This window comes from Gadus morhua, chromosome 2 (assembly GCF_902167405.1).
Source record: "Gadus morhua chromosome 2, gadMor3.0, whole genome shotgun sequence".
Lineage (NCBI taxonomy): Eukaryota > Metazoa > Chordata > Actinopteri > Gadiformes > Gadidae > Gadus > Gadus morhua.
The window spans coordinates 12004922-12017568 of NC_044049.1; the positions used below are offsets into that span (position 1 = coordinate 12004922).

The 12647-nt window shown below is 39.3% G+C and overlaps 1 long non-coding RNA gene and 1 gene segment (V, D, J or C); one reads left to right on the forward strand and one right to left on the reverse strand.

The window, feature by feature from the left end:
* Nucleotides 1–200: 200 nt before the first annotated feature.
* LOC115538023 (uncharacterized) lies at nt 201–3723 on the reverse strand. The gene is made up of 2 exons (XR_003974997.1): nt 3267–3723; nt 201–2163 (listed from the first exon to the last, which is right to left on the reverse strand). It is a non-coding gene; the product is annotated as an uncharacterized LOC115538023 (long non-coding RNA).
* A 3666-nt stretch (nt 3724–7389) lies between these two features.
* Nucleotides 7390–8124, forward strand: LOC115537964 (immunoglobulin heavy variable 3-43D-like). The segment is given in 2 exon segments: nt 7390–7549; nt 7686–8124. Coding segments are annotated over 2 exon segments (348 nt in total).
* The last annotated feature ends 4523 nt before the right edge of the window (nt 8125–12647 follow it).

A 12647-nucleotide genomic window follows, 5' to 3' on the forward strand; every position in this document is an offset into this window, starting at 1 on the left:
TTGGTCACTTCAGTGGTGCATTAAAGACACCAGGTGCAAGACTGAATATGGCAGCAAGGGAAATATGCTTCATTTTCCTAATTTGGGTTAGGGTTAAAATTAATATTATGAAACATATATTATTTTTGTTTTCAATTATAGTTTTAAGTAATAGAGTTGCCATATAAAGCTTCACAGCTGCACCTTGAAACAAAGCATCAGCCAGACATATATCATTTTAATCAAGACAGAACACATATTCCTTATTATTAGACGGATAACATGCATTACAACACTTCAAATTTAGACCTAAAAATAAAATGGTATAAAAGGACAGAATACCTCACGGTATTAATAAAACAAAAAAGTTAGGCCTACATATATCATGAGACATACAAGACATACAGCCTACGCACAATAACACAAAGTTTACATCTTTAAACAGCCTTTATTCTCACATGACATTATTCATTTTATTAATGTTATTTTTTTAATACAAGCAAATATTAATAACATCTTCCTCCAGTTCAGCTTCAAAACAAACCATGTTCTCTGTAGCTGTACTGCTGCTGCTCCTGGCTGCTGGCTCTGGTGAGGCTTTATGAGAAAATATCCAATCAATAAGAAAACATATTGATTCATGTTTAAGTAGATAATTTATGACCAAAAGCCAGAGTCTCTGACTGTCCGACCTGGTCAACCTCTGACCATCCGCTGTCAGGTCTCTTATGCTGTTAGTCGCTGCTATACAGCTTGGATAAGACAACCTGAAGGAAACGCACTGGAATGGATAGGCCGTGAAAGAATCCCTGGGTAGCAAATTCAGTATTTCTGTTAACGAGGCCAGCAAAACAGCTACTTTGCAAGGACAAAACATGCAGCCTGGAGCCTCAGCTGTGTATTACTGTGCCAGGCACCAGCGTTACTAACTATTATGACGAATATACAAAAACCCTTCACGCATGAGCTGTCGTAACATGCACCCTCCAGAGGAAAAGCTTTAAATCATCTCATTGGTTATTTTTCTCAGAATATAAGCTAATAAATACAGAAAGTCCAACTCTGAAGAACAAACAATTATCTTATTACTTGAAAATAAAAACAGGGCAAATTATGTATTAATAAATCCTACAGCCATTTGTATTCTGGTGATTATGAACTGGTTTGCTATCAGAACTTTATTTTATTAGTATTGATACATTTTCATCAATTAAAAACTTAATTAATTTATTGAAAACTTTTTAAATTGCCGTATAAAGTTCTGAGTGCTGCTGGAAAAGCAATGGCAATGTTATTACAAGACATTTACAATAACATTTAGGGCATTTAGCTGATGCTTTTATCCAAAGCGACTTACAGCAGGTACATGAAAAAAGTGAAACAATATATCGCTGTTGGTACAATAAGAATGTCCATAGAACCAAGTGCAAGGCACCAACAATCGCTAGGTTAACCTATTCCCCGTATTCAACCCAGATAGCTATGTTAAGATGCTACATAACTAAGCACTATAACTAAATATGACACACAATAAATGCGTACATTAAGTGCCAGGACGTACAACATACAACAAGTAGGACAAAAAGCACACGCAAAATATGTAATTAAAACACAAAAAACATTCACATGCAATGTGAACAAGTAATAACATGTAACTAAAAGACAGAAAACATTCCATGTTATTAAAAAAAGTATAAGTAGGCCTATATAATATTAAACACAAGATATATATATAATCAATTATCATTGTTAGGTTCTGAAACGTGCAATAGAAATGCAATATTGACAAATATAAACATACCCAGGAAGTCTTAATAAGGGCATCGGCCCCGTCGACCTGTAACGTAATCATTTGTCTTTTTTGCAAAATGCAAATCCACCCCCTCTTTGTACTACATAAACAGTGTCTGTGTTCAACACTGTCAAGCCCTCTAAGTTCTTAGGTAGAAAGAATACACTTTTAAACAACTAAAACTACACCATAAATCATGTTTCGCATAGTTCTGCTTTTGCTTTTTAAATGTGGCGTCTGTAAGTATGCATTTGGTTAAAGAAATGAAGGCCTTCTGGACTTGAATAATTTGAAAGCTTCTTAAGGTCTATCTACTTTGCAGGTGTTCATAGCTTGGAACTTTCCCAGCCTGCCGCTGTCGTTGTGAGAACGACAGAGCCATTGGTCCTTACCTGTAAAGTAACAGGATATTCTGTCAGTAGTGGTAATGCAGAATACGCCACAGGTTGGATCAGACATCCAAAAGGAAAACCACTGGAGTGGATTTCCCATATCTGGGACGACGGAGATATCTTTAAAAACAATGCGCTGTCTAACAAGTTCACAATTTCTCGTGACTCGACTAGTAACTCAGTTTCTTTAAGAGGCCAGAATTTGCAGGAGAGTGATACAGCTGTGTATTACTGCGCCAGGCACCACAGCGTTACAAACTATTATGACGAAAATACAAAAACCCTTCACCCATGAGCTGTCATAACATGAACCCTCCAGAGGGAAGGCTTTCTAAACATCTCATTGGTTAATTTTCTCAGTATATAAGATAATAAATACAGAAAGTCAAACTCTGAAGAACAAACAATTATCTTATTAGTTGAAAATATAAACAGGGCAAATATATGTATTAATAAATCATACAGCTATTTGTATTCTGGTGATTATGAACTGGTTTGCTATCAGAACTTTATTTTATTAGTATTAATACATTTTCAGTAATTTAAAAACTTAATTCATTAAAATAAAACTTTTAGAAATTGCCATATAAAATTCTGAGTGCTGCTGGAAAAGCAATGGCAATGTTATTACAAGACATTTACATTTAGGGCATTTAGCTGATGCTTTTATCCAAAGCGACTTACAGCAGGTACATGAGAAAAGTGAAACAATATATCGCTGTTGGTACAATAAGAATGTCCATAGAACCAAGTGCAAGGCACCAACAATCGCTAGGTTAACCTATTCCCCGTATTCAACCCAGATAGCTATGTTAAGATGCTACATAACTAAGCACTATAACTAAATATGACACACAATAAATGCGTACATTAAGTGCCAGGACGTACAACATACAACAAGTAGGACAAAAAGCACACGTAAAATATGTAATTAAAACACAAAAAACATTCACATGCAATGTGAACAAGTAATAACATGCAATTAAAAGACAGAAAACATTCCATGTTATTAAAAAAAGTATAAGTAGGCCTATATAATATTAAACACAAGATATAAATATAATCAATTATCATTAATGCAATATTGACAAATATAAACATACCCAGGAAGTCTTAATAAGGGCATCGGACCCGTCGACCTGTAACGTAATCATTTGTCTTTTTTGCAAAATGCAAATCCACCCCCTCTTTGTACTACATAAACAGTGTCTGTGTTCAACACTGTCAAGTCCTCTAAGTTCTTGGGTAGAAAGAATACTCTTTTAAACAACTGAAACTACATCATAAATCATGTTTCACGTAGTTCTGCTTTTGCTTTTTAAATGTGGCGTCTGTAAGTATGCATTTGGTTAAAGAAATGTAGGCCTACTGGCCTTGAATAATTTGAAAGCTTCTTAAGGTCTATCTATTTTGCAGGTGTTCATAGCTTGGAACTTTCCCAGCCTGTCGCTGTCGTTGTGAGAACGACAGAGCCATTGGTCCTTACCTGTAAAGTAACAGGATATTCTGTCAGTAGTGGTAGTGTAGACTACGCCACAGGTTGGATCAGACATCCAAAAGGAAAACCACTGGAGTGGATTTCCCATATCTGGGACAACGGAGCTATCTATAAAAACAACGCGCTGTCTAGCAAGTTCACAATTTCTCGTGACTCAACTAGTAACTCAGTTTCTTTAAGAGGCCAGAATTTGCAGGAGAGTGATACAGCTGTGTATTACTGTGCTCGCTCGCCCTACACCCACAGCGATACAGAACTATGCAAGCTGCCTGCAAAAACTCCAGGAAAGGGAGCGCAACAGTTTGACTTTCCCGTTGCCCTATTTAAAAGTGTCTTTAAAGTTAAAGTGTTACAGGTATTAACGTTTATATAATCAATTATGTTTATATTTTCTCAGAGGAAAAATCGGAACAGGTTAGAGTAAAAAATACAACACAAAGTTCAGCAAAATACGTGCATTTTTTGTTTAAAAAATAACCTAACTGAATGTGCAAACCCCATAGCTCAATCGCTTGAGTATATGAAATAAACAGATACAAATACATCAATATAAAAGATATGTACTTGCTTTAAAAAATATATTCATTATTTTACGTATGATATTTAATTATATTATATCATTACATCCACATTTCTAATTTACCACAGGTTATTTTATCTAAATTTAATGTTTACACTTGATGCTGACGAACAGCGTCCGTTAGCATCTCCTCCTGTGAGTGTCCCTGCTGCTACATTAAGAGAAAACACAAAGCCATCCAGTGGAGAATGAGTTGCCCTTCTTACAGGTTTCTGCAGTCTAGATTTGATCCACCCATACTCCTTGCTCCTGAGATCTGGACGGCCACTGTCCATCAGTTATCAGGTCTCCGTTTATTCCTTGACTGATAACAGCTATGCTTCAGGTTGGATCAGACACAGAGAAGGAAAACCACTGGAATGGATCTACCACCAATATGGTGTTGGGACCCTTCTTCAGAATAACAATCTGAAGAACAAGTTCAGTAATAGCAACACAGACATAGGAGAAGTGACGGTTAAAGGTCCAAATCCACTGCCTGAAGATGATTGTGTGGATTACTGTGTACGCTACACACAGATGTACAGCCCCCTAGCATGCTGCATACAAATACCCAGTCCCACAGCTTCAACATCAAATGCTGCTACACATATAGTCCCACATTTTTCTATAAACTACAAATAAACTGACCATAATGTAGGCCTAATTATGACAACTCATCAACATTTAGTGCTTTATACACTTTTTAGACACTAAGATACCTCATCGTCTCATTGTAGAGAGCAACATATCTAGTTGGCCAATTTAATTCAGTTAAATAACAGGAAGTAGCATGACTTTTTATGTGACTTCCTTAAGCCAGACCAAGTAGTGCTGGCCACAGCTGTTTCCCCAACTTCGAATATTTAAATATTGGTATATCCGTGTTAGTGGATATATTTATATCATGGTTATTGTTTATGAGCGCTATAGAGCTGTGTGCATGATAATGTTTAGCACAGCTAACAGGGAGGTGGAGTTGAGGCAAATTTCCATTTCCTCATCTCTACATAAAGCATTCTGGTGAAGGGTTTAAGGAAGTTGCTGATCGTTTGAGGTGAATGATGTGCTGCAGTTGAACATCCATGTTCAGAATAATGGAGCGTTCTCTGTTTCTGCTTCTGATTTGTTGCCTGTCAGGTTAGCAGTATAATTTAAAGTATCAGGCATTGAAAAAAAAAAAAAAAAAATTTAGTAGAATAAAAAACGATGAAATATAACTAGTTAGTTGTAATAAAGTTGCTTTTCTGTTTACACACAGACTTATGTGCTCAGAAAATAACACAATCTGAACCAGTTGTTGCAAAGTCCATGCACATCACATATTCTGGACTACCAACTAGTAATGATTTTGCCTGGATCAGGCAGAAAGAAGAGAAGGGACTGGAATGGATTGCATACATATCAGGACCTAGTGGGAGCACCAAGTCCTACTCTGAGTCAGTCCAGGGCCGCTTAACTATCTTCAGGGACAATGACAGACATAATGTACACCTCCAGATGAACCAGCTGGAGTCTGTTGACCACATTAATTAGACTCGGTTAAGCTGCTGTGGATGGAGATTCCCTTGCCACGCATAACATAATGCATTCTGGGATAATAACATCAGAAATGCTGGTGATAACTTCCCTATGCGACAATTCACATGGCTTTAAAAACTGGAGGGAGCTCCAGGGTAACTCCCTCCGTCTGCTTTTCTGTGTATATGGTCTCAAAGAAATGCAGATATAAGATACTCACCTCAACAACTAGGGCTCCCAAAACGTTGCCCAAGTTGGTTTGAATTACCACGTCGAATTTCCCATGTGAGAAATGACATAACTCCTTCAAAGAATCCTCCCAAACTATGCTTGTTCAAACTACAAGAAGTATACCTGTGTCCGACTTGAAGTGGTGGGAACTTGACGTGTTTCTGACTAGTTCCGGCAAATCTTCTCAAGTCTCGTGCATGTTTGCGCTCAAATGCAGGCTATCTGAAACGCAGCCAATGTCGTCGACCCCCAAAGCCAGACCCCTTCTCTGACTTTCTCCCAACTGTTAGTTGATCAGACAGTAAATATGTTTCATCTTCATCCTGTTTTTATCCCCCTCCTTGCCTAACATCTGTCTTTAACATCTTCCAAAATATTTCATCATACAGTCCAACATTAGATCCCCCACAGACCAACAGGTCTGCCAATCTTACCCATGTATCACACCCCACCAATTGTTCAACCTAAAGAGTGTGTAGGTGGTATTTGATTGGCTTATATATATAACTGTCTGTAAGCCAAGGAAACAGGGGGTAACTCCTTTTTGTATGTTTAACTTGAAAATAGGTACTGATTGGAAGGTATCTGATAGCCCCGCCCTTGTCATGTGTTTTGATATACTGTTGTTTGTGATGAATCAAACACATTCATCACAAAGGTGGGGGCTGGTTGTTGGGGTATCCTGCAGGAGCCCACACATAAAGGATTGAACATTCCGTCCTGGCTCTACGTCTATTTGGAAGAAAAGGAATTTGAAACTGTAACCTAATTCGAATGATCCTAACTTCTTCAGGAGTATTAACCACCATATTTTTAAACTGTGATGTCAGAAAATAAGTTTAAACCAATAGCTTTACATCTGTGAAATCAGCTGCAGGTGGCTCATTGGAGGAGCAGGTGCAACTGCAAGAGAGGAGCATGATTAACAGAGGTTAAGAAAAGTATTGCTCTGATTAGCTCTTACTTACGGTGACACTAGACACATCTGATTCGTGGAAACATGCTGCAGTTAGCGCCTAAAGAAAAGAAAGGAAGCTGGTGCAAAATAACCATTTAGAAGTTTGTGAAATGACTGCTTGGTCTTACATGTATTTGGTTGGAAGTGGGTGTAAAGTTGATTTATTTTAGCAAACCCAACCTTCTTCTATGTATCCCAGCAGTGGCATAAACCTTGCTACAGAGTAAAATACATTCTCTGCTGTTGTCTTAGCAAAAAGTGATGTGAAAAATATAAAACCAGAATATCTCGGTCGAAAATATTACATTATAAACAATAATTGCATAGTATTAGATTTAAAGAATGCATGTAGACCAAAGAAAAATAACAAAATAAGAACTATTTTATTCATAGCAGCGTTATGGCACAATCAATCTGGGTTAATATATTTACATATTCCTATCCCCCCCCCCCCCGACTTGTAACAGAATATACAAATTGAGTCTCCTCCCATTTGACTCTAACATATATTTCCGAAAACGAACTGTTGGCATCAGTCCTCCATTGCCACTGCCCTGGGTCTGCAACACTCCCACCATGAAAGTCTCAGATAGTTTGTTCCTCATGGCCCTTCTTTCAGGTGAGCTTCACCCCACCGACACTCTCCAATGGGTAGGACAGAGGAGAACCAGCTGGTCTGTGCAGGGAAATCATCCAGCACAGACCAGTGCTACAGACCCTATCTAAATTCTGTTTGGTTTTGTTTCCTTTTTCAGCGGTTCGTGGCCAGCAACTCACCTCCTCAGAATCGGTGGTCAAAAGGCAAGGAGAACCGGTTACACTGTCCTGTCACGTGACCGGAGTCTCCCTCACTTATCTTCACTGGATTCGCCAGAGGTCAGGACATGGCCTGGAGTGGATTGGACGGATAGATGATGGAACCGGAACAATTTTTGCAGCGTCTCTTCAAGGGCAGTTCACCATCACCAAAGACAGCACCAGAGAGGAGGTTTACTTAAATGTGAAGAGTCTGAAGCCAGAGGACTCAGCTCTTTATTATTGTGCTAAAGAGGCACATTGACACAGAAGACTGCTCGGCTGTACAAATACTGAGCCCTGAGGCATGACCGGGGCTCCTGCAGAAAAGGTTGATGATAAGCATTGAAGATTAACAAGCATTACAGGGAAATGTATTAAAGGTCCCATGGCATGCTACTTTATGAATGCTTTTATATAGCTGTTGGTCTATTATCCTTTTGCTTTTATTTATGATAATCACATTGTATTGCCACTGTATGGAAGGCTACACTTGCCCTTATCCAGAGCTGGTTTACCAGAACACAACGTTTAAAAATGAGCAGTCGATGCCAACAGACGGTTACAACGTCAATCAATAGTCAAGTGTGTGATATGATGGTTGATTATTTTATATTGAGTAAAACGTTCAATGTCCACCATGATCATGCGCATCACTAGTAAACCATACGTCACCAACTGGGCAACTCTCTGCTATCAAAATCTGGCCCCAGTTGCCAAACGGAAGTAGAATCATAAGAGCGCATGAGGTGTCGTTCACGAGAACTTTCCAGCGTCGTGAAAATGTTTTCCCCATAATTTCCAGCGATGTGAACGCACCATAACAATAGTATTTATCTCAGCAGAAGTGGTATCGGCTGCCTGCCGAGAAACTTCCCTGAATGGAATTTATGTGGGTGACAATTTCCAATTATTTTATTTGCATCATTTAATTTTAGAGTCTTGGGGAAAATATACCTTTTTGTACTTTTTGTACTTGTTATATGTAAATGTATTACAAAATCGTGAGGACTAGGCTTGGTGGAACCTTCTGATGGTACCCTTGTTTCCGACAGATGGACTTCTCTAAAACACAGCTCAAGTAAACCTGACAGTTACTTAGTGGAGATTCCATTAAGTCACGTTAATGGAACGAAACTCTAGCTGAAAGTAGCGAGGCTAAGCAAAATAAGCCCGGCTTTGCCTTCAGCTTGGTTGATTGGAATACCCCTAAGGTCTGGGTGCCAATCTTACCTAGATATCACGCCCAAACAATTGTCCAACCTGGAGAGAGTCTAGGGGCCCTATCTTGCATCCGGCGCAAGTGACTTAGTCACTGGCGCATGTGTCGTTGCTAGTTTACAACTGGCGCAGAGCGTTCTTTTCCCACCAGTGCCACTCGCCGGTAAATTAGGGATTGATCATGCGCCGCAAGGGGCGGTTCGGCGGAAGGAGGAGGCGTGTTCTGGCGCAAACGGTATTTTGCCGTCTCTGAATACCATTGCGCTACTGACCAGGAAATACCTGGTTTAAAGTCAGTGGCGCGTTGTTCAGATGCTATTTTAAGGGCGCATGCATACATGTGCATGCGATGCATACGGATTGCTTGTGCACCTCGCGCATACACTTTGCTTCTCTCATCTACACGGACAGCAGTTCCCATTTTTGCAAACCATACATAATTATGGAAAATAAAATTTTACCACAGAAGGAAAATCATTGTGGTGTCCATAAAGATAAAATAAATAGGCATAAATCTTACCCAAATTATTCACGCGAATTGTAGCAGGCGTAATGACGGATCAAATTAACCTGGTTGATCAATAGTGGCAAGAGACACATGTATATAAGGACACCTGTCAAAGTGGGTTGTTCGTCAAGAATCAGGAACCACAATTCTGAAGACTGCAAAATAAATTCTGAAGACAGCGAAATCATCTTCTGTAAGTCCATTTAAAACCTTACTCTGCAACTTACCAGTTAAGTTGAGGTTGCTCATAATTTTTCTATTGCACAGTGGAATGGAATACGTCTTGGGATAGAGGATCAGACGCCGGAGGGAGAGGGTCTACCGGCCCAGACACACCTCTCTCCCTAAGTTAGGAGGAATGCAGGCGTAAGCTACGCCTGACCCGTCAGGCTGTTACAGATATCTGCCATCTCCTGGCAGATGAGCTGGGGACTGATGCACGCTGTCCCTATGCCCTCCCCGTTGCAGTGAAAGTTACAGCGGCACTGCATTTCTATGCATCAGGGTCGTCCCAGCATCCCCTTAGTTCTATTGGACGCATTTCCCAATCGGCAATAAGTTTGGCTATACATGCAGTTACGTCCGGTCTAGTCCGACATGCTTGGGAATACATCAAATTCCCCGTTACACCTGACAGCCAGGAAAGAACAAAGCAGGAGTTTTGGCCAAGTATGGGTTCCCTGGCGTCCACGGTCCTTGGTGCTATAGACTGCACCCATGTGCAGCTATGTGCCCCATCAGTAAACGCACTCATATACATAAACCGGAAGAGAACTCATTCGATTAATATCCAAGTCATTTCCGATGCTAATTGTAGAATAAATCATGTCTTTGCTAATTACCCTGGCTCAAGCCATGACTCTTTCATGTTGGCAAACTCGACCATTTCTGCCATATTCGAGGGGAATCCTCCCTTGGATGAGTGGCTGTTAGGGGACAACGGCTATCCGTTAAAGACATGGCTCATGACCCCATTTCTTATGCCAGCAACAGTGCGCAAAATTGTATTCAACAGGAAACACACACAAACACGCAGTGTAATTGAACGTACATTCGGAATACTGAAAATGCGCTTCAGGTGTTTGGATAGGTCAGGTGGTACTTTACAGTATGGTCCTAAAAAAGTCGCAGCATTCTTTGTGGCATGTTGTGTTTTACACAACATTGCCATGAATCATGGATGTGTCGATGACATTAATGAGGATAGATTAGAGGACTTAAGGAGACGTGATGCTGAACTGCATGTGCCGATGCCATTACGTCCAAATGCCCCAGCAGCAGCACGGGAGAGGAGAGCTCATCTGTCAGAGGAGCTGCATCGTATATAGTGAGGTAAGCAAACTAATGACATCTCCGCTCTATTGTTTAGCTACATTGTACAATTATTACCATGCATTCATAACCTTGTGATTCAGAGAAAGTGAGCCCAAAACATCGGAAAGTATAGTATGTCCTTGAGACATTTTTTATTCGACTTGTCCAAATGTTCGTAGGCGTAAATGAAAAAAAAAAAAAAAAAATGAAAAATGAAAAGTTGCAAAGATTTAAAGGAAATTTAGCCGAAAAAAAAATTATTTTCTCCCTCCTCTGGACATCATCTGTTGTGAACCTTTCTTGGCGTGCGCCTGGCAATCCGCCATCATAATAGCAATCCGCAATGGAACAAGCGCCGATCGCTCATAAAGGGGATGCATCTCTTCAAGAGCAGTTCACCCTCACCAAAGACAGCAGCCAAGAGGAGGCTTACTTAAATGAGAAGAGTCTGAAGCTGAGGACTCAGCTCTTTTGTATTGTGCTAAAGAGATTATTATGCTATAGACACAGTACAGAATATAGATTGAGATTGCATTACAGGGAAATAATGATCCAATTTAACCCCATTAATCACATCAATACTTTTAAGCTTTAATACCATGAGCGTTACCATTCTGCCTTCTACCAATCAGTCATTGAGCAGTCACTTTTATCCAAAGTGAGATGCAGTGAATTCAGATACAGGTAATTAAGGACCAGAGAGGAATCTTGCTCAACGATGCTTCAAGGTAATCAGTGGACATCAAACCCAGACTGAATAGTAGGAGGTATAACTCTGGACTAGTGTTTAATATTTGTGTTCTGCTTCATGTGGGTTGAATAATTGTAATTTGTCTTAAATATCAGCTATATTTATACTTTTTTTTGTGTATTCTACCTAATCATCGGTGTTGACTGGCAATGAATAGGAATGTAATTATTTATTTATTTTATTTAATTTCTTTCATATCAACGTTAGATTTACATTTTTTATATAAATTATTATTTATGTAATTTAATGTATATTAATGCAATTTAAGTTTTCACACGTACTGTGTCATGTACAGTATGTCAGGTGCGGACCCCAAGAAGATGGGCTGATTGCCATGCATCAGTGGGGATCCTTTAAGTAACCAAATAGCCAATTAACATGTGTGTATGTCCGTGTATTGGTGCTTACATTCTAATAATTGCAACCCAGAGAAGAGGAATATTGAATGTTCTTTAAACGCTTGAAACTTAATTGGTATTTTGAAAGTGTTTACATTTCATTTGTATTTTGTCGACAGGGTGATTATGATTTTTTTTTTTTTTTATGTAATCACTTCTACTACTGGACTACAAAAACAACCGCATTCCAAAAACATATAATGTGAATTCTAACTGTAGTGGCACTCATTGTTTAGCTTCCACCTTTTCTTCTGTGTTACTGGTTGGATTAAATGAGACATAGTATACCACCAAGTGTGAGTGTGATTAGCCTTACAAGCCGTTCTGAATAGCTTCTTTCTTCCACAATTACAGTAGAGTGGTGAACACAACACTATCTACATATATTTAAGGGTTTGAGATAAGTCAGAACCTCCAGGTATGGCCTCTTGCCATTCCGCCCAGGCCAAGGCCGACCGAAGGTTTACCAGGATGAATCAGAACACATAGGCGTGGCTTATTACCCATTCCGCCCATTTCCATTATAAACTTAATTCTTACCTGTGTTCGGGTGATGCTATATGAACCACATTCTGAGTGCAAGCTTGTTTACCTTTTGTCTCTGAATATTCACATGTGGAACATTATCCCTCTCCGAAACATACCTAGCCCGAAAACAAGATGCCACAATGGATTACAATTATTCTTTCATCACAACCAAACAGGGAAGTAGTATAAAAAGGATAACATT